Source organism: Macaca nemestrina, chromosome 5 (assembly GCF_043159975.1).
Source record: "Macaca nemestrina isolate mMacNem1 chromosome 5, mMacNem.hap1, whole genome shotgun sequence".
NCBI lineage: Eukaryota > Metazoa > Chordata > Mammalia > Primates > Cercopithecidae > Macaca > Macaca nemestrina.
The window spans coordinates 74,438,738-74,461,352 of NC_092129.1; the positions used below are offsets into that span (position 1 = coordinate 74,438,738).

At 42.4% G+C, this 22,615-nt stretch overlaps 1 protein-coding gene across 8 annotated transcripts in view; it reads left to right on the forward strand.

Moving 5' to 3' along the window:
• Window positions 1-22,615, forward strand: part of LOC105478722 (TIAM Rac1 associated GEF 2) — a 322,470-nt gene that overhangs the window by 232,923 nt on the left and 66,932 nt on the right. For 7 of the 8 annotated variants that reach the window (XM_024791920.2, XM_011736307.3, XM_011736306.3 and 4 more), the window contains 5 exons: window positions 7,091-7,252; window positions 9,651-9,755; window positions 9,993-10,071; window positions 12,786-12,878; window positions 14,074-14,337. In XM_024791920.2, the coding sequence (XP_024647688.2) occupies window positions 7,091-7,252; window positions 9,651-9,755; window positions 9,993-10,071; window positions 12,786-12,878; window positions 14,074-14,337 (703 nt within the window). The remainder of the gene's footprint in view (window positions 1-7,090; window positions 7,253-9,650; window positions 9,756-9,992; window positions 10,072-12,785; window positions 12,879-14,073; window positions 14,338-22,615) is intronic. The other variant, XM_024791922.2, reaches the window with a different exon arrangement.

Below are 22,615 nucleotides of genomic sequence, written 5' to 3' on the forward strand. Positions count from 1 at the left end.
CTCTTCCTAGTGCCTTTTTCAAACCCACAACATCCCCATGAGGCTGTGTTAGTTCTCTAATGTCTCCTCCACCAAATAATTTTTTTTTTTTTTTGAGATGAAGTCTTGCTCTGTTGCCCAGGCTGGAGTGCAGTGGCGTGATCTCAGCTCACTGCAACCTCCGCCTCCCAGATTGAAGCAGTTCTCCTGCCTCAGTCTCCCAAGTAGCTGGGATTACAGGCGCCCTTCACCATGCCTGGCTAATTTTTGTATTTTTAGTAGAGATGGGGTTTCACTATGTTGGCCAGGCTGATCTTGAACTCTGGACATCGCGATCCACCCACCTCAGTCTCCCAAAGTGCTGAGATTACAGGCATGAGCCACCGCGCCCGGCCAGTTCTTACTCTGCACTTATATCTCTTACTGTTAGCCATTCTGTCAAGTGCATATGTCATGGCTCCCAGGAAAGCTTGTAATTGATATAGTTTATATATGCCCTATGATTATCTGTATATTCTCAATCTATAGCACACTGCTAAGGATATAGTACTTGCTTAATAAGTTTGATGACTAATTATTTCTACTAGATGTAGTCATTTAATGGCTGAGAATGACTGATTTGTAATAAAGGTCCATAATTTTAGGGTCATATCTCTTCCAGCACTGTGTAACAATGTAAAATTCTTACTTTGAAAGTTAAGAGGCCTGGCATGGTGGCTTGTGCCTGTAATCCCAGAATTTTGGGAGGCCGAGTCAGGTGGATCGTTTGAGACTGGCCTGGGCAACATTGTGAAACCCTGTCTCTACCAAAAATGCAAAAACTTAGCCAAGTGTAGTGGCATGCTCCTGGGAGGCTGAGGTGGGAGGATTGCTTGAGCCTGGGAGGCAGAGGTTGCAGTGAGCCAAGATCGCGCCACTGCACTCTGACCTGGGTGACAGAGTAAGACCCTGTCCCTGAATAAAGAAAGTTATGACACTATAGCATCAGTACGCTTCCTATTAACAGAGTGTATGTTGGACTTTGAAAATAAATTTTGCTCATGTAGCCACTTACAGTGAGGATTAAGCTTAGTGCTTAAGTTGGGCTCAAAAAACAGGTCCCATTGAATGCTCTAAGGAGTGAGAAGAAACTATGATTTCTGCATTTGTTTTTTTTAAGCATGTGTATCTAAACAGTTACTCCTATTTATTTTAGCTAAGCATTACTTGGGATGTAGGGATACTGAAGAAATTATTGTCATTTATAGGACTATTTTAATGCAGCCTCTATAATTTCTGTGCTATAGTACCCAGATAACTAGATTCAGATTGAATGGCAGATAGAACTAAGGGTGTAATTTGTTTTTTTTTTAATATCTCTGGGACTTACAATTCTGCCTGGCTAAATAATGAATATTTAATCTTGCTATTTTTCATCTGCTAATCATTCTTGGAGAATACTTGTAACCTGCACAAATGAATTTTTATACAATAAGTAAATTATGCTCATTTCTATAACACAGAAAGGCTGTTGTGAGGAAGGGGCCGTGTGCATTTTAACTATTCCACTCTAATTGATGCATCATATAACAGTCCAACAGTGAGTCACCCTAATTCAAAATCTGTTAAGGCTGGAACAAAGCCAGTCTTACTTGAGCATTTTTTTAGAGGACACTTTGGCTAGCCAAAAACGAAAGCTTTTCATGGCGAACGTCTGGATGAGTAATAGTGAGTCTTATACGGCCTTTGAAGGGAGGTGTTTGTCATGGAGATTGTGACAACAAAGTCCCCAGTAAGGCTCGGATGGGGGCAACCCCGGAAGCTTCATTGGAGAAATGTGGCAGCCCCTGGGCCTCGGCCCCTTCTCCTGGAAAATTGGTTTGGGCTGTCCCAACCTTCTGTGGCAGTGAGTGAATGCAGTATTGTCATGTTAGTCATGAGCTGCAAACCGAAAAAAAAAAAAAACTAAAAAACCCCGAAACCAAAACAAAACCCCTAATATTGGTTTCTTAAATGGAAAATATGAATGAAACAGCTTACTCTTCACCACAGTATGGTAATCTGTTTAGACAGAATATTAATACGCAACCCTATACAGCATATATACGTATACCTGTACGCATACAGCTAGCGAGCTAGCTAGATCCATCTTTGTTTTTCTTTCCTATCAACCGATGTATGGGCATCAGTCCAAGAAGGAAATAAACACTTTCTCTTCTATGACATTTTACTGTTGTTAAGAAAACTGGGAGCATGCAACTCCCTTTTGTGTTTTCTCCTCATCTCCCTTGCAAATAGACTTTCCTTTTATCAGCCACCGTGGTGGTGTGGGCCCATTTGTGACAGCCAGATTGTGATTTTGCTACTCACTTCCCTTCAGTGATCCAAGTAGTAATTACGAGCCATTTGATCCAAAAGCATCTGCTGTGAGAACACACGGAGTTTCCATTTTTTCTCCTTGCTGCATACTGAGCATAAGTAATTTGACATGTGGTTTCAGGACCCTTGATGTAATAATAATAATAAAAAATACTTCTGTGGAATGCCCTCCAAGGAGAGCTAAAGTGATTTGCAGACATTCACTAGTCAGTCTGGAGTGGCTGTGGCTGCAGCCCAGTGATGTTCCCGTGTCATGATGGCCAATTGGAGCTGACTGCAAGGTGATCTGAGCAGCAGTGGCCACTACAGTGCCCCAGGGCTTTGGAACAAAGGATGATTCTCAGGAAGTTCTTTACAGTGGTCATCACTGAAATACAGTAGTTATGCCCAGTACTACTGTATAAAGACCTGATCCAGGCTCAACGTCCAAAACATCTTTACAATTTCTGTCTTTCAAGTGCAGTTCCTCCCGTCAGTCTCCTAACCACCCCACGAGGCTGTTGTTTTTAAGCTGTTTTGAAGGTGAAGAAACAGAAGTGCAGAGGCACTAGATAACAGCCCCTAACGAGGCTGAGATTTGACCTGGATTGTCTTTCTATTATTGTATTTTTTTCTGTCTCCATTTGTATTCTCAGGACCAGGAAACCTTGAAGAGGCTAGTTGGAAATATATATATATATATATTTTTTTTTTCCTTAAGTGGAGGAAGTAGAAATATATAGGTTTTTTCTTTGAGGGGAGGAAGTAGAGTAGGAGGCATGGTAGGTGTGTAACAGTCCTGACAGAGGTAGCCAACCATGGAATTCTGGGTGGTTGAAAATATTCATTTAACATAGTGGCATCTTTGAAATGGGTAACCTGGAAAAAGAATTTTCCAGATGACTCCATTTTTAATGCTTATTTTCAGGATTCTCCATTCTTTTTATGAAAAGAATGTTGGAGAATATTTTATCTGGTTTCCTGAAACTAAAGCACATGTATTTTCAACTTGGATAGCATTGACCTTCCTTCAGAGAATTAATCCAACTTTCCCTCCAAATGGGCAAAGCTTACAACCACCTAAGAGATCTGTAAGCACCAAGTAGCTTTTTCTTTTTCTAGTTCTAATGAATTAATTTTAAATTCTTGGTGCTTCCTTTGAATAACCAGGTTTTACTTTTCTTGAACTGTATATACATTTGTGACGGGTGTGTGTGTGTGTGTGTGCCTAACACACACCAAAAATTACATTTAACTTTTCATTGAGGGGCCTCTTGAGAGGGTCTAACTCTTCGATGGCCTTGGCTTTGATGGGCATCTTCTCTCCTATGGTTCACTACATCTCGGGTCAACAGTGTAGACTCAGAAAACCATTGCTCAGAGCAATTGTAGCACAGCACCTTGTTTAATGGATTTTAATAGGATTATTTCTTTTGTCCTTCCATCCTTCCATCTATCTGCACACTTTTCCGTTGTCCAGAACTTGTTCTCCTTCAATAATCTGTTAATTTCTCTTCTCATAGCTTCCAGAGAGCATTAAGAACTTGACACTATGTCAACAGAGTTGAGTAAGATACTGAAAACGGACAGCGTTTACCTCTCATGCCTGTATATGACTGTGAATTTCTAGTTGTATCCAGCTCAGCACTCAAGTTTTGAGTGTGTCCTGGGTACGGGCCGCACTGTGTTAATGGCTGAGGGAGAATGAGGATACGGAAGACAAAGCCTCTGCTGGCATTCATCTTATCCTGGTGCGGGACTTAGAAGTGACCCCCCTGTGGGCTGGGCTTTGCCAAGTGCTGTACCAGGGACATAGGAGAGTGAACTCATCTAAGTGAGAGGACTTGAGGGCAGAGAAAGGAGAGAGAGGAGAGACTTCATAAGAGAGGGGCATTTTAAACCAGGTTGGAGGGTGTATATGGTTTCAGCACTGTCTCTGTAAGGACGGTACAGCAGAGAGACGAGATGGAAGTGAGCACCGGCATGGAGCAGGAGCTTGCCACTCCCTTTTGGGGAATGTTCTCTGAGCCGTTCTGTTCAGTGGGAACATGGTATGTAGCGTAGAATAATGGAAAGTAATCAAGACATGTAGGTTGTACCCATTTTCTATAAAGGGAGTTAACTGCCAGGCAGGCATTCTGTGTAATATAGCGGTGGTGTGAACCAGCTCAAGCCAGACTTCTACCCTTCAGTTCCCCGGAGTACCATAGGCACTAGTTGTGTAAACTTGGGCAAGTTTCTAGAATGTCCTGAGCCATATGTGTCTTGCCTGTTCCATAGGAAGTGATGATGGTGTCTCCCTGAGAGGGCTGGTTGTGAGTGGTGAGTGAACTGATGGCACATCAAGAGCTTGTTTCATTTGGCCTCATGAGATGCAATCTTTCTTTTTTTCTGAGGTGGAGTCTCCCTCTGTCGCCCAGGCTATTGCAGTGGCATGATCTTGGCTCACTGCAACCTCCGCCTCCCAGGTTCAAGCAATTCTCCTGCCTCAGCCTCCTGAGTAGCTGGGACCACAGATACGTGCCACCATGCCTGGATAATTTTTATTTTTAGTAGAGATGGGGTTTTACCATGTTGGCCAGGCTGGTCCTGAACTCGTGACCTTAGGTGATCCACCCGCCTCGGCCTTCCAAAGTGCTGGGATTGCAGGCATGAGCCACTGCGCCCGGCTGGTGATACAGCCTTTCTCTGATTGTCAGTAACAGTGGGAACAAGAGGGTGTGAAGGCACAGTGTTAATTTGTACTGCTCATGTCCCTCCCCCACCTGTTTATCTATAATTACGTTTTTCCCGATCTCCTAAAATGCAGCAGTAAATTGCTCTGCCACCCTCAGTGGGAGCCTGTGACTTCCTCCAGGCCTTGTTCTTTGTGAAGTTTCTTACTCCACAGTGACCTCTGCTGGGTTTTAGTTTGCTTCTCAACAAGCCTGGTTTCAGAGGTGGGGGCCTGCACCTTTAAGGCAGCATCTGTTTGTTGCTAAGCACTGGGTTGAAATCACTGCCCAGAGAATGAACCAGAGAAAATAATGTGCCTGTGTAAGACAAGAGCCTTTAGGAGAGAGTGTCCGGGTTGGTTCCTGGCATCCCTGGCTCCTTGCATCTGGTCCTGTCTTTTCCTTTGTCATTGGCACGTGTGGGGATGTTCATTCTGGCTGTGATCACCCTTCCAGAAAAATGTGCTGAAAGCGACAAATCCATGACAGATCCAGAAATGTCACTTCAAAGTTGAGCACCATGTTTTCAAAAAGATGACACAGAGAGATGGATTTTTGTCTTGCTTTGTTCTTTGAAATTTCTTTATGATTTCTCTTCTAATTTTTAAATCCTACATAGGAGGATCTTTTACTTTGTATTTAAAAATGCATGGAATTCAAAGTAAAATCACCCATTAATGATAACTTTAAAGTATGATGAATGATATATAAAATAATGTGATAGTGTTGAATCTATCGGTGACATTTTTTGGTATGTAAGGTGTTTCACATAAGTGACCTCTTTCGCTCACAAAACTTAAGTCACAAGTAATTTTTTCAATATTAATTATATTAATAACGTCCTCTTTTACAAAATAGCTGAATCGTAGCAAGGTAAATCTTGTCCTAGGCCATGCTTTGCTGGTAGCGTCTGAGACTTTTGATTTCAAAGCCCCAAATCTTTTCTTTACTACTACGTGAATGTAAGAACCTAGCCAGAGAGAAACATGTCTACATTGCTTAAGAAATGTATGCTATTTTTGTTATGAATTACGAAAGGATGTATTAGCATGAAGTCAGCAATTGTTGTGATGATGTAGTTTGGCAAACTAAACTTTCTTGGGAAGGGCTTCCTGAAGGTGGTATTCTTTGAGATGATTTTCCAACAGTGTCTGTGTGTGAGGTAGCTGAAGGATAGAGAGAAGATTTATCAGGACTACAGGTAATTTTAAGGAACAAATAGATTTCTATCAGTGATGAGTTAGGCTAAAATTAAAAAGAAGAAACAAAGACAAAAAAACCAGGTAGACTTAGAAGAGAAAGTTCGTGCTTGGATTAAGTGCAGTTCAGGGTTAGGATAGCAGGCAGATGTCAGTGGCCATGGACAAGGTGTATCTGGAATTTAGTGGAAGGTCGGAGAGGGATTATGGCTTAGATGCAGGCTTCACAGTGGCCCTTCTCAACCATGATCCCAGAGTAGTAAGCGTGGATACTCAGCAGTCCTTACATGGATTGCGGTGTTCTTTTTTTATTTTTTTGAGACAGATTCTTACTCTGTTGCCCAGGCTGGAGTGCAGTGGCGCGATCTCGGCTCACTGTAACCTCTGCCTCCCAGGTTCAAGTGATTCTCCTGCCTCAGCTTCCCAAGTAGCGGGGACTACAGGCGCATGTCACCACGCCTGGCTAATTTTTGTATTTTTAGTAGAGACGCTGTTTCACCATGTTGGCCAGGCTGGTCTTGAACCCCTGACCTCAGGTGATCTGCCCGCCTTGGCCTCCCAAAGTGCTGGGATTATAGGCGTCAGCCACCGTTTCCAGCTGGATTGTGGTGTTCTAACTCGGCATAAGCGGCCAATCGACACAGTGGAAAGAACACAGGACAGGCAGTCACTGACTTTCACTCCACTTCCCGTGGCTGCAGTTTCATCTGCATAAAATGAGTGAGGAAACATTGTTGGCCTTAGAAGGCTGTGAGAAGCCAGTGATGTAAATAGTCCATAAATGAACGGGACATTTGGCCGGTGGTTTCCTTCATTTGTTAATCAAATTTGTCTGCATTTTCTTTTGGCATCTACAAACAGGTCGACGAACTTCTGCATATGTATGGTTCAACAGTAGACAGTGTTCCCCGAGACAATGCGTGGGAAATCCAGACTTATGTCCACTTTCAGGATAATCATGGAGTTACTGTAGGGATCAAGCCAGAGCACAGAGTAGAAGATATTTTGACTCTGGCATGCAAGGTAATGGATTTTGCTGCAAAAATATACTTCTGAATAGAAATAATCATTAATGTTGCAATCTTATGCCTTCTAAATTCATGTGGTATTCAAGGGCCCAGTTTCCACGCCAGGGAACATATTAGCATATTTATTAGTTAATGTATTTATTAGCATATTGATTAATTTGCATTCTATTCCTTGATCTCTTTAGAAGAATGAGTTATTAGATCATGATCCCCCACCTTCATGAAGAACCTGAGCTAATCTACTGAAATTCTATGTATACTTTGGTATCTAGAATAATTATGAAATCCATTGCTATTTAAGTTACTTAGAGATGGTGTGTTATAAGAAGGCGGCATAAACTTTGAGGTAATTTAATTTAATCCTAAATAGTTTTATCGGATTTCTCCAGATTAAACACGAAACTTGATATATTCACAGTTGCTTTATGGAGATTAATATACGATGATGTTTTATTCATTTTTCAAACTGGGTTTCATTCCTGATTTGAAAAGGGAGTTTATGGTAAGTCTTAAAGAGGGCCCTCTGAGAGAATATATTCAGCAACATCAGATCAGAAGCTTTTCGACCACCAGGTGGTGTAGTAGAGCTTAAATCGTTTTAAGTTTCCAGAGAAAATACAATCAAATATGTTGACATGGTGAAAAAGGCATATAGAGTTTAAGTAATGCTTAATCATGTGCACTTAATAAATGTGAAAGATGTTTAATTTTAGTCCCCCTTTTTCACTTTGACTTGAAACATTAGGATTCTGTACATTTATATGTAGTTTATATCCTTATGAACTTAATTCCCTTTTACTCCCATATGTAACGTTTTTATTCAGAAAACCAACAATGTTCTATACCAATGATACCCTCTATTAAACTCATAATTTTCTGAGTAATAAAGGGTATCAGAAGCAGTGGGTCGGCCAGGCGCAGTGGCTCACGCCTGTAATCCCAGCACTTTGAGAGGCCGATGCGTCGGATCACAAAGTCAGGAGATCGAGACCATCCTGGCTGACACGGTGAAACCCCGTCTCTACTAAAAATACAAAAAATTAGCCGGACGTGGTGGGGACGCCTGTAGTCCCAGCTACTCGGGAAGCTGAGGCCGGAGAATGGCATGAACCCAGGAGGCGGAGCTCGCAGTGAGCCGAGATCGCGCCACTGCACTCCAGCCTGGGCGACAGAGCGAGACTCCGTCCCAAATAAAAAAAAAAGAAAAAAAAAAAGAAGTAGTGGGTCAGTTTGACCCAGTTAGAGCATATGCCTGAGATAAATTTCTCACTGTTGAAAATATGCATGACAGAGAAAATATGAGTGTGTGTGTGTAAACATTTTCCTTTTGAAAAGTTTTTGGAGTACGACATTCTTAATTCTGAAGTCTATAGATTTGTTCACATTTTACAAATTTCTGTATTTTAGTAATGAGAAACAAGGTTAGGCTCAACCTAACTAAAGAGATGGCATTTGCTGAGCTGGTAAGATTTCTTCTACTATCAGATATGTTCTACTGTAATCTCTTAAAAATGCATCTTTTGCCTTTAATCATAAGCAATAGTGTTCAGAGAAAACCTTCTTAAAAATAATTGTCTGCCAGGCACGGTGGCTCATGCCTGTAATCCTAGCACTTTGGGAGGCCGAGATGGGCAGATCACGAGGTCAGGAGATCACGACCATCCTGGCTAACACAGTGAAATCCCGTCTCTACTAAAAATACAAAAAATCAACCGGGCGTGGTGGCGGGCGCCTGTAGTCCCAGCCACTCGGGAGTCTGAGGCAAGAGAATGGCGTGAACCCGGGAGGCGGAGCTTGTAGTGAGTGGAGATCACGCCACTGCACTCCAGCCTGGGCAACAGAGCGAGACTCCGTCTCAAAAAATAAAAAATAAAAAATAAATAAAATAGTTGTCCCCCTTTACTTTTTTGCATACTAGTATGCATGTATTTATTTATTTATTTATTTGAGATGGAGCCTTGCTCTGTCACCCAGGCTGGAGTGCAGTGGTGCTGTCTCAGCTCACTACAACCTCCACTTCCTGGGTTCAATCATTTCTTCTGCCTCAGTCTCCCAAGTAGCTGGTATTACAGGTGTGTGCCACTAGACCTGGCTAATTTTTGTATTTTTACTATAGTCAACGTTTTGCTGTATTGGCTAGGCTGGTCTCCAACTCCTGACCTCAAGTAATCCACCCGCCTTGGCCTCACAAAGTGCTGGGATTACAGGTGTGAGCCACTGTGCCTGGCCTGCATCCAAATGTTTAAATTAGAGCTCTTATATAGGTTTAAATTCAGCAGATTTTTTGTGGTATTCTTTTAGCGATTTCTACTTTGATTTTTAATGAGCCTGCTAACCAATGATGGATTTAGAAAGAGCATTTAAAATCTGAATGACTGTCCTCTTCTTTATAGATGAGGCAATTGGAACCCAGCCATTATGGCCTACAACTTCGAAAATTAGTAGATGACAACGTTGAGTACTACATCCCTGCACCATATGAATATATGCAAGAACAGGTAAGTGTGCACTGGCTTTAGAAAGGGAGACTGAACCACATCCATGGCGTTTTGATTCTGAAAAATGTCATTTCTGGGAAAACTTTTGTTTAAATCCGGCACCTAGTTTGGAAACAGTCTCTATATAAATGGTAACTTAATAGCTTTCTTGTTTTATTATGAAAAATAGTGTCAAAGTAGTTTTTCAAGGTATCATAACATGAAATCCTCTGATTTTGTTGTTTTCACCTTTTGCAGGTTTATGATGAAATAGAAGTCTTTCCACTAAATGTTTATGATGTGCAGCTCACGAAGACTGGGAGTGTGTGTGACTTTGGTAAGTGTAAGGAATGCCTCTTTCAGGGAGTTATGTGGTTCATCTTTGCCTACTTTGCCCCAGTATCTTTGGACTTAATGCTTTTCCCTTACATTCACGTTTTCAGAATATATGACAGTAGTTTCTGAAAGTCCTTTCTCTTCCTACATTTCTATTTATTGATATTAGCAGGTGACACAGATAGGTATCAGTATTAGAGGGAAATGCCAAAGTAATTAAATGGAATGAATATAAAATTGATGGGAATTTGAAAATATAGATTAATAACACCATGTACTGTGTACTGATGCTGCTCTGAGCAGATCAACTCATGATTCATAGGAGAGTTGCTTTCATCTCTAGTGTCTTTGCTCTTGGTTTTCTCTTCCTACCTGGAATGCTCCCCTTCTTCCATCCCTCCTCTCTAATGACATGAATCCTACTGTCCTTCAAGAACCAACTGAGGGTCTAACTTTCTTGAAGAAACCGTATCTGATTGCTTTAGCTTTACTTCTTTCTTTCTTCCCTGAGTTTAACAGTTAAGAGTCAGCCAGGCATGGTGGCTCACGCCTGTAATCCCAGCACTTTGGGAGGCCAAGGCAGGCAGATCACCTGAGTTTGGGAGTTCGAGACCAGCCTGACCAACATAGAGAAACCCCATCTCTGCTAAAAATACAAAATTAGCCAGGCATGGTGGCACATGCCTGTAATCCCAGCTACTTGGGAGGCTGAGGCAGGAGAATCGCTTGAACCCGGGAGGCAGAGGTTGCGGTGAGCCGTAAGCCGAGATCGCACCATTGCACTCCAGCCTGGGCAACAAGAGTGAAATTCCATCTCAAAACTAAACAAAACAAAAAACAATTAAGGGTCAGTACTTCTGAAGTCACTTAATAGCATCATTTCCTCCATTTCTCTTTGATTAGATAATACTTGGTAAATATATCCATAGAAACAATGGTTAATGATTGGTAAATACCTCCATAGAAACACTATTTCTTACCTCGTTAAAATATGTTGATACATGATTATTTTCCTTAAAATGATTCAAACTAATAATAAATTAAAGTTTATAATATGTTAAAATGTCGTTTTTAGGATACTTTCGTTTTTTAAAAATTTGTATAATCTTTTCTGACCCCTATGTTATTTTTTTATTTTTTATTTTTTTTGAGACAGAGTCTTGCTCTGTCGCTCAGGCTGGAGTGCATTGGCACGATCTTGGCTCATTGCAACCTCTGCCTCCTGGGTTCAAGCAATTCTCCCTGCCTCAGCCTTCCAAGTAGCTGGGATTACAGGTGCCTCACCTGCCACTACACCTGGCTAATTTTTGTATTTTTAGTAGAGACGGGGTTTCACCATGTTGGCCAGGCTGCTCTTGAACTCCTGGACTCAAGTGATCCGTCCACCTCAGCCTCCCAAAGTGCTGGGATTACAGGTGTGGGCCACTGCACCTGGACCCCATGTTATGTTGGTTTTTCCTTTGAAGCCCTCTCGGCCTTTTTTCTCCTCCTCTTGGCCTTCACTGTGCTTTTTGTGGTTGCCATTTGTGTTCATCTTTGTACTGGAATGAGTGAATGAAGACACTTGCAAAGATACTCTCTGGTGAGACCGTAATCTGCCAGGCTCTGCTGGGGTCCCAGAGGAGACCTGGGGAACAGGACATTCTTGCTGTCCTCAAAGAACTCTCCGTATTAGGGGACCAAGACATGGAAACCTGTGCTCCTCACTGTGGCATCACAGAGGGGGACACTAAGTCAGGAGCCATGCATTCAGAAGAGGGAAGGTCTCCCTAGGATTTGCATGTAATCTTATATATTTAGGGCAAGCACTGTATTCATCCAAGCATTTTTTTCACCTTCTTAAAATGCTCAACCCCATAGTTGTTTCTCAGCAATTATTTGTTGTATTGAACTGAATTTCATGTATTTCAGTAAGAGTATTTTTTTGCTGTTAAATTTGTTTCTAAATTTTTAATTGTGGTAATAGACACATAACATAAAGTTTATCGTCTTGACCACTTTTAGGTGTACCGTTTTGTGATGTTAAGTACATTCACAATGTTGTGCTACCATCATCTATCTCTACAAATCTTTTCAGCTTGTAAAACTGAACTCTGTACCCATTTAACACCAACTGCTCATACTGTCCTCCCCCTAGCCCCTGGCAACCACCAGTTTAATACTTTGTATCTCTCGGAATTCCCCTGGCAACCACCGTTCTATTAATACTTTCTACCTCTCTGAAGTTGACTGCTCTAGCTACTCATATAAATAGTATTATACTGTGTTGTCTATTTGTGACTGGCTTATTTTACTTAGCGTATTCTCCTCAAAGTTCACCCAAATTGTAGCATATGCCAAGATCTTTTTCCTTTGTAAGACTGAATGATATTCCACTGTATGCATAGATCACATTTTGCTTATCCATTCGTCCATTTACAGACAGTTGGGGTATTTCCACCTCTTGGCTATTGTGAATTATGCTGTTATGCACGTGGCTGCATGGTCTCACCTTTTGAATAAAAGTTATGTTTTTATATTTCTTAAGCCTCTTGTCTGACGTTTTTCTTTTTCTACCCCCGCAAGATATTTGTACTTTCAAAATAGTTGTAATTTAGACTTTCTCAACATACTGTACTTACAAGAAAATATGTTCAAGGAGATACTGCCGATGTGGTTGGAGAAATTGAGTGTGGTGGGTTGAGACGTGCTTTTTCCTTTTATTTTCTTTCCTAGGGTTTGCAGTTACAGCGCAGGTGGATGAGCATCAGCATCTCAGCCGGATATTTGTAAGCGACGTTCTTCCCGATGGCCTGGCGTATGGGGAAGGTCCGTGTGGCACACCGTGCCTCTGTTGCCTCTTAATTTGCAACTGTGGAATACAGCCTGGCTAGTGAATGTTTCTTCATACAGTTTTGTCAGAAAAAGATTTCTCTTGGAATTTTAAAGAAAGTAAACCTAAGAGTTTAATTGGAAATGTGACCAAACACAGCCTCTCACTCCCATAAACCCAGCTGCTGAGGAGGCTGAGGTGGGAACGTGGGAGGATTGTTTGAGTCCAGGAGTCCAAGACCAGCCTGGGAGATACAGTGAGACTCCTGCCTCCATAAAAAAGGACAGAGAGAAGCCGGGCACAGTGGCTCACAGCTCTAATCCCAGCACTTTGGGAGGCCGAGGTGGGCGGATCACGAGGTCGGGAGATCGAGACCATCCTGGCTAACACGGTGAAACTCTGTCTCTACTAAAAATACAAAAACATAGCCAGGAGTGGTGGTGGGTGCCTGTAGTCTCAGCTACTCGGGAGGCTGAGGCAGGAGAATGGCGTGAACCCGGGAGGCGGAGCTTGCAGTGAGCCGAGATTGCACCACTGCACTCCAGCCTGGGCGACAGAGTGAGATTCCGTCTCAAAAAAAAAAAAAAAAAAACGAGAAAGAGAGAGAGAGAGAAAAGAAAGAAAATGCATATGCCTATATATAGAGAGAGCATGTGTGTGTGTTTAAAAGACAGAAAGTATATACATGTATATAGACAGAGGGAAGGAGGAAGAGAGTGTGAGACAGACAGGCAGACACTGATGGAACAGAGTTAACATGAGAACACTAGAAAAATATTAGAAAAAGCAATGAATGAGTGGTTCTCAAGTTGTTTCTCTTTCAAACTGTTTCTTCTAATAGTAGCTGTGAGAGAGCTAACATTTGTTTTGCTCTTAGTGGCATCTAAATACTATACATTTTGGCCTTTTAATTCTTTTCTGTTTTTCTTATTTAAAAGACGGAGTCTTGCTATATCACCCCAGGCTGGCCTCAAACTCCTGGGCTCAAGTGATCTTCCCACCTCTGCCTCCTGACTAGCTGGGACTACAGGCACCTGCCACTGTGCCCGGCTGGCACTTTCTTTGAAGAAAGCGACAAACAAAACAGCCCCTAGGAGTACATGGTTTGAGTTTGCAGCCTTCTTTCATCTTAAAATATTTCTCACAGTAATCCCTCTCTCTTTTTTTCTGTTTCTCCTTCCTTTTTCTCAGGGCTGAGAAAGGGCAATGAGATCATGACCTTAAATGGGGAAGCTGTGTCTGATCTTGACCTCAAGCAGATGGAGGCTCTATTTTCTGAGAAGAGCGTCGGACTCACTCTGATTGCCCGGCCTCCGGACACAAAAGCCACCCTGTGTACATCCTGGTCAGACAGTGACCTGTTCTCCAGGGACCAGAAGAGTCTGCTACCCCCTCCTAACCAGTCTCAACTGCTGGAGGAATTCCTGGATAACTTTAAAAAGAATACAGCCAATGGTAAGGCTTTGTTCTGACTTTCTTCTTAACTGCTGGTATCAACAGCCAATATTTTTAGGCTGTAATTTTGCTTGCAAACTCAGATTATTTAAGCTGTTCAAAGAATGTTTTCTAATTTATTAGAAGAACACAGATGCCAACTGGAGTAGATTTTATCAAAATTTCATGCATTTTAGTAATTATAGCGCTTTCAAGAAAATAGAAAATAATTATTTTTGCACAAAATAACATTTTTAAAACATCATGGACTCTTTAAAAATCACCCATAATGTTTAGTCTTGTAGTGGCTCTGTGACTGAAGGCAGATCAAATCATGCATAAATGCCGTAGTGGAAAGATTTTTCTTATTTGGTTGAATCTGAGGCATAGCCATTTTGCAGTAATCTGTTGGGCTCTTAAACAGCCTGTGCATTTCAGTTCAGTTATATCTTTTGTGAAGTACTACTTTCTTAATAAACAGCAAACTTTCTTTTTTAAAATTTATTTTTATTTTTATTTTTTTGAGACAGAGTGTCACTCTGTCGCCCAGACTGGAGTGCAGTGGCTTGATCTCGGCTCACTGCAACCTCTGTCTCCTGGGTTCAAGAGATTCTCGTGCCTCAACCTCCTGAGTAGCTGAGATCACAGGCGTGTACCACCATGCCTGGCTAATTTTTGTATTTTTAGTAGAGGTGGGGCTTCACCATGTTGCCCAGACTGGTCTCAAACTCCTGACCTCAGGTGATCCACCTGCCTCGGTCTCCCAGAGTGCTGGGATTACAGGCGTGAGCCACCGTGCCTGGCCAGTAAATAGCAAACTTTTAATGTAGGTCATGAATTTTAAAACTTTGTGAAGGCCTAAAAATGAAAAACTGTGTGCCAGCATATTTTTCTCACGGTAAGACTTCCATATGAGGAAATCATTTGAAGGTCTGAAGTTTTGAGTGTATCATTCATGTGTATTTCATGCACTGCAGTCAAGTAAATTAGGGTACTGAAAACCAGTAGTTTTGCTTTGTACCTCTGGAGAGCCCGGGTCAAGCTCCACAGGAGACCAAGTGTGGGGTCTTTTTCCTGGGAGAGCACAGAGCAATTTTTATACTTAATTACGATGATAATGGATTTCCAATTGAAATCTCTGCATGATTACCAAAAATGAATGAAAAGCACCAAAGAGAAGTTGTTAGGATTGATTTAATTATAAAGGAAGTTTATTAGGTCATTTTTGGAATTAAAAAATCAGATGGTAAGATTTGTGATTCAATACGGTATCTCGTGCTTTCTCCTCCTCTCTTGGGGCCTTCCTCTAATTTAAAATGCCATTAAATGGACTATTGGCATATAAAAGTGAATGTCATAAAACAAAAATTATGATGGAACTTATTAATTACTTGGGTATATTAGGGCCATCATTCAGCTACCCTAGGCTGCTGTTATGGGCCTGAGTATTCCATATAATACATGCATGTGTCCATTTGTTGGATTCATTACTCTTGAGGGATACATTCACTACCTGTGTTATGTCTCTATGTATTTTATCATAATAAGAAATTACCACAGAGGCTATAATACTTTTGGTACTTGTGGGAATGAATTCCTATAGAAAGCAGAGAAAGGGGCAAATTTACCTTTTTTTTTTTTTTTTTTTTTTTTGAGACAGAATCTTTCTTCTCTGTCACCTAGGCTGGAGTGCAGTGGCACAATCTTGGCTCACTGCAACCTCCACCTCCCGGTTTCAAGCGATTCCCTTGCCTCAGCCTCCGAGGTAGCTGGGACTACAGGAATACGCCACCACGCCTGGATAATTTTTGTATTTTTAGTAGAGATGGGGTTTCACCATGTTGGCCAGGCTGGTCTTGAACTCCTGACCTGAAGCGATCTACCCCCCTCAGCCTCCCAAAGTGCTGGGATTACAGGTGTAAGCAACCGCGCCTGGCTGTTTTTCTTTACTTTTTAATTTTTTTAAAAAATAGTAAGGATCAAGCAGGTGAGTTAAGCCACTTTTATTTATTTATTTATTTATTTTGCTAGGGAAACAGAATAAAGAGGCAGTCCTGGATCTGTTAAACCGCTATTCTATTACTCATCTTAGGCAGCCATTCGGACTGTCTAATCCTTTATACCCTATGTCTGTGTGGACAAAGAGCTTAGCCAGGCAGGCACGGTGCTTGTCCACATCATGCCTCCTGATGGAACCTTGCAGGTTCTTCCACTGCCAGCCTAGTGGGAGCCACTAACCCTTTCCTGGTGTCCTGGCAAGACTGTGCTCTCTGCATGTGACAGTCTCCCAGGCAGCGCCCCGCCCGCCTCTGCCCTGAGCTTTACCATTCCTCCCCTCTCCTAAGCTCCAGGTGGCTGTTCCATAGTGATGCTGCTTGTGCTGGAAAAAACAGCCCCAGCAGACTCCTTCCCCAGACACCACAAACATAGACTTTTCTTTTTCTTTTTGAGATAGTTATGTTGCTTGTGAAGGAAGTTAAATGCCTGTGGGCAAACATCTCGGAAGGAAGTCTTCCATTTTGAAGGTTGAGGGGACAAGAAAATAAGGGTAGGTGGGTGAATTAAAAGGTAAAAGTGAAAAAAGACCAGGTCTCTCATTCATATGCAACATCTGAATGGCAAGAGAAGCCTATGTTTGTGGAAACTCTGAGAGGTGGCATGGTAACAAGCATACAGGTTTTGAGTCAGACGTGGGTTCGGGTCCTGGGCTGCCCTGTACGGGTTTTTTGACTCACCCAGGGAGTTCTGGGCTTTGGTGGATACTACCCCAGCCTCTTTACCCTGGTGGAAACGGTCCTGAGGTGCAGTCCACACAGCTCTGCAGATGGGCTCTGGAATGAGCCCCAGCTGCCCACAGCATCCTCGCTTTCACACCTCCCATGGGCTTCCTGCCCTTCCTGCCACACTCTTCCTACCCCCTCCTTTGGGAATCTCAGGGTTACCTTCCAAATAAACTTCTGTACCCAAATCCTTGGCTCAGACTCTGCTTTTTGGGGAGCCTGAATGAAGATGCTGAGCCTCACTTTTCTCATCCAGAGGATAATGTTTCTCCCCCTGCTCCTGTGGACCCTGTGAGTTTGGGGGAGTTCCTGTCTGTGGCATCTTCAGCCCAGTGTTTTACTTGGCAGGAATTCTGAAAATGTGCTTCTCCTCCTCCTCCCTCTCCTTTGCAGCTTCCTGTTTTATTAAAAATTACCTTGATTTGCTTTTGCAATGAATTAGAAAACAGTAATCCCATTTTTTAACTAAAAAAGTTAAAATTTACAGAAATCAAAAATTTAAATGACTTTGACAAACAGTTTTTAATACAACTTTGAAGTATAACTTAGCAGTGGCCAGCCATTTGAGAGCCTGCCTTTCCCTAAAGTTCACGTTCCCTTGGCATTGCTAGAAGGCAATCATGTACTTGAAAAGAAGGAAAGTTCTGTTTGCTTTTCCAGAGAAGCCAATCCTTTCCTTACTATAAAAACCAAATGGCTGGCTCTCTGGGAAAGAAGACCTGTTTTTTTAAAAAGAGAAATTATAAGAATATCAGAAGGTAGATGAAAAGGAAAGCCTTAAGCACTTGTTTGGGCTTATGTTGACCATCCAAATGGAATATTTATAGCCCCCTGTCGAGCGCTTAAAATGTTGGGGGGCGGGGGTGCCCTGGGAACAAGAGTTCAGGGCTTTCAGTCATGTCCTGAAGTTTATGTTGGTTAACCTTTGTCACTTGATCAGTTTCAAGTAGGGGAGGGAAACCCTGTCTCTGTCTATATCTCTGTATCTAATCAGTCTTTGACTGAAAGAGGTGTTAGTCACAGTGGCAGGTCCCAGGAAACTAGGGGGTTGCTTGTGGGTTGCTGTTAAGGTTCTGCTTTTCTACAAAAGAAGCATCCTTGCAGTATTTGACATTCATTGATATGAATAATGTTTAGGAAAATGGGTCTCAAACTTCCTAGTGCCCAGGACTCAACCTGCTGAGCTTAATGAAAATGTAGACTCCAGGGTTTTGCTGTCGATGCACCTCCTGCAGGAGACTTGGGGCAGTGCAAGCCATCTTCCCCCCCGGCTCCCCCGGCTTTTTTTTTTTTTTTTTTTGAGATGGAGTTTTGCTCTTGTTGCCCAGGCTGGAGTGCAATGGTGCGGTCTCAGCTCACCTCAACCTCCACCTCCTGGTTCAAGAGATTCTCCTGCCTCAACCTCCCGAGTAGCTGGGATTACAGTCATGCGCCACCATGCCTGGCTAATTTTTTATTTTTAGTAGAGATGAGGGTTCTCCATGTTGGTCAGGCTGGTCTCGAACTCCCGACCTCAGGCGATCTGCCCGCCTTGACCTCCCAAAGTGCTGGGATTACATGTGTGAGCCTCCGCGCCCAGCCGCAAGCCTCATTTTTAACCTGGGCAGGTGTGGAAAGCAGCCCTGGAGAGCCAGCCTCTCTAGCCTGCATCGCCTGGAGAGCAGCCCTGGGGCTGGTGTGAGCACTCCTGCTGCCCATTGGCCATTAGTCTAAAAGAGGTGGCCTGAAATGGAGCAGTAGGACTTACTGTTTCCTGTATGCTGAGGTTTTGAGGATGGAATGAGATAATATGCGTAAAGTTCCCAGTACATGATCGCTGTTGCGCATGTGTGTTCTTAGGAATCGTGTGTCCCAAACCTCCACCATTGTCTTTCCTCGTGTGCTCAGCATGCAGGCAGTTGACTCTTAGCTCACCTCATTTGTTGCTCAGTCCATGCTTGGAAGACACCATGTTCCATTTGGCAAATCACTTACACTAGGAAGCAAAGATCTTCCAGCTTCGCTCCACTATGCCTATGATGCTCTGTGAGGAGCAGAAGAGACAGGAATATATGGAGAATTGATGAGGGTTCAGTATGAAGTTCCTCTGCTTCTTAAGAAATGAATGACCGTTTGATTTTGCCTTGAAGGGCTTACATTTCTGTTCTAGTTATTCACGGTGGAGAGAGGAAATGTCCATAGGCTGTATTTGACTTGAGCGGAAATATCGTCTGTAAAAACTTTATAGAGAGAATTAATTTTACCACTGGAATTCCCCAAAGAGGCCAGTGTTATTTTAGAGCCAACAAGGTGACCTTTGAAGGGATTGGACGGGCCAGACCTGTTTATACTGGGACCCTGTTAATGCCGTATTTGTGATTTATGTATGAAAATCCCTTTTCTAGTGTTTGCCATCTTTTGAAACATTCCAGCAGCTTTTAAGAAAGTCTCATTGGGCATAGAGTTTCTGAACAAAGTCTTTATGTAAACACTGAACTTGTCGCATTAATGAACTCTCCATCTATAAACAGCCATTAATCCTACCTTGTTAGGATTGGAGGTATATTTAGTAGGGGACAAAATAGAAAAGACCTATGTTTTCCTTCCATTTAGACGATATAAATCCAACACATGCTTACCAGATGATGAAGGTAATTGCAGCCTGAGGTTCTTTTTTAGCCTCCACGCCCCCTTTGAATCATTCTTTTTTAAAATTGCCATGAGTAGTGTAGAGTCTCAAGCTACCAGAAGCCACTTAGATGTAAATTTGCTCTTTGGAATGAATTGCTCTTGGGAATGTATGTGTCCATTATATAGCTTCTCACCAGGGAAAAGAATTATAGAGCCAACTCTGATGTGGCAAACCCACTTATTTCCTGTTTATGAGAGTGAGGGCATTTTGGCTTCCGTAGCCTGTTTAGGATGACTAACAGCATTTAGCTCAGAGAATGCTCTGTTTGTGTGTAAAACTGCTATTACTGAGTCTGGCTGGCTGACACCCCAGATTTCCAGATGTAAAAACATATTAGTGTTCCTAAAGATGAGTGGTACATTTTTTTTTTTTTTAAATCAGAAAACAATCTGATTGGGAAATACTGGCTTTACCAGGACACAGAACTTCTGTCTCAGAATTACGAGTTTGTTGTGTCTGTGCTAAAGATCGGTTTCATTTCCATCAGTGTGGAAGTGAGCGTGTGGCTTTCTCTTAGTGGTGAAAAAAATTAAGATCCTGGGATACCAATTTCCTTATAAAACTTAGTTTTGTTTGATTCTCTTTTTCGTATTCTCAGTCATTTATTTATTCACTTGTACGTTTAACAGATAACCTTTTGTGAAATGTCGAGGGTACATAAAGGTGAATTACACATTATTTCATACTCTCAAGAAGCTCATAGTTGAATTGGAAAACACTTGTAAATAATTCCTGGCTCCAAAGAAAACAAACATTTGCAATGAAGAGAATTAGAGGTCAGAGGTGGGATTCCCACTAATTTTTCTGTTTTACAAGAGCAAAGGCACTCAGAAGCAAGGCACAGGGCTCTCATTATCAGCGTCAGAGGACAGTTTCTGAAAGGGTTTGTGCTTGATCTCAGCACTGCGGATGGACAGGCCGTGGACCTGGAGGTGTGTGGTGGCGGTGGAGTGAAGGGCATCTCACATAGAGCAAGCAAGCTGGAAGACAGAGGCTGCATGTAGAGGTCACGGGAAGAAAGGTTGGAAAGTCTATTGGGGCCAGATTGTAGAAAACACTGAATTCCAGGAATTTATAACATATCATTGCATGCATCTGAAAAACCAACTAGCTAATTAACTAACTAACGAGTATTGTATTACTACTTCCCCCTGCCTTCTATAAAATATGGAGAACTTGTCTGCTCATTTGATGGCCACTGGAGTGTGTGTGACTTGAAAAGCTTGCCCCTGCCTGTCACCTCTCTCATCCCACCACTCTGGCTTCATTCTTTTGGATCTTAGAGTATTGTGTTGAATGATCATAAGTCCCTTATAAAATAAATACTCAAATGTTTTAGAGTAAAGAATGAATAAAGGAACACCTGTATGTTCTCTGTAAAACCTAAGTCTTCCTCAGCATTGGGAAGCCATCTCCACTAAAGTGTGGTCCTCACTGGTCCCCTTTAGGGGTGAGGTAGATGGAATAACACCCTGCTGGCCTGTGACAGGGGCAGCTGGTGGGGAGGGGACAGCCCATGACAAAGAGGACCAGGCAGTATGAGGGTCAGGAGGAGAACTGTTAAATAAACGTTCCCAGCATTTTGAGTAAAAATCAGTCTTGGCTTTTCTCTCTGAACATTAAATATAAGTACATCTTTCAGATAAAAATTTACAGAAGTTCTCTGAAGCACACTGTGTGAAATATGTGTTGGCTCTGCCACTTTTGATAGACATTTAAGAGTTTGGGGTGCCAGGCAGGTCTCCTATGAAGGTAGAGGGAGCCAACTCTCTCTGAAGCAGTAGTTCTATGAAACCATTGGCTGCTGAGAAGAGGAAACTTTACAGCCTGTTACATAAGGAAAAAAAAAAAAGATCTCACTTTCCTGTCGGTGTTATGAGTACTGGCTGCCAAATGGTGCTTGTTTGTGTTTCTATTTTTTTCCCCTTCTTTTGTAAGGGGCTTGAAAGTGAATTATATTTCTCACTTTATTCCTGCCTATGAAGGAAGTGAGATCATTGGGAAGGACCAAGTGTGATAATTATCTTCCTACTCTCATGTTTAGAGATAACTGTATTGTGACACTATCTTCACTTTTTCAGATGGTAATACATGTGCATGGTACGAAATGCCAGCAGTGTAGAAGGGTAAACAGTGACAGCTAAGTCCCCCAAGCTACATCGGGCAGTGGTGAAGAGCATGGACACCATCTGATGACCTAGTTCAGGTTCTGGCTCCAGCCTCTCCTACTCACTAGTTGTGTGACCTTGGGCAAGTCACTCAACCTGAAAGCTTAGTTTTTGCAACTATAAAATGGTCTAGGATTTTTGTGGGAGCAACAGACTAATATTTGGAAAGCACTAGATACTGCCTGGCACATAGTAAAGGCCATGTAAGTGTTTGTTGAATATGTAGATACATTCCTCCTACCCTCTTCTTAGCCGTGCAGTGTCTCTTCCAGAGGTCATCATTGTTCTTAGTTTCTTTCTCATCCTGGCCTGGAGAATTCTAAATATTGAGGAAAATTGGCTGGGCGCGGTGGCTTACGCCTGTAATCCCAGGACTTTGGGAGGCTGAGTCAGGCCAATCATTTGAGCTCAGGAGTTCAAAGACCAGCCTGCGCAACATGGTGAAACCCTGTCTTTATTAAAAATACAAAAATTAGCTGGGTGTGGTGGCTCACACCTGTAGTTCAGGCTATCACTCGGGAGGCTGAGGCAGGAGAATCGCTTGAACCCAGGAGGTGGAGGTTGTAGTGAGCCAAGATTGTGCCACTGCATTCCAGCCTGGATGACAGAGCAAGACTCTGTCTCATAAAAAACAAGAACAACAACAAAAAAAATTGGGGAAAATACTGGGGTATTTTTCT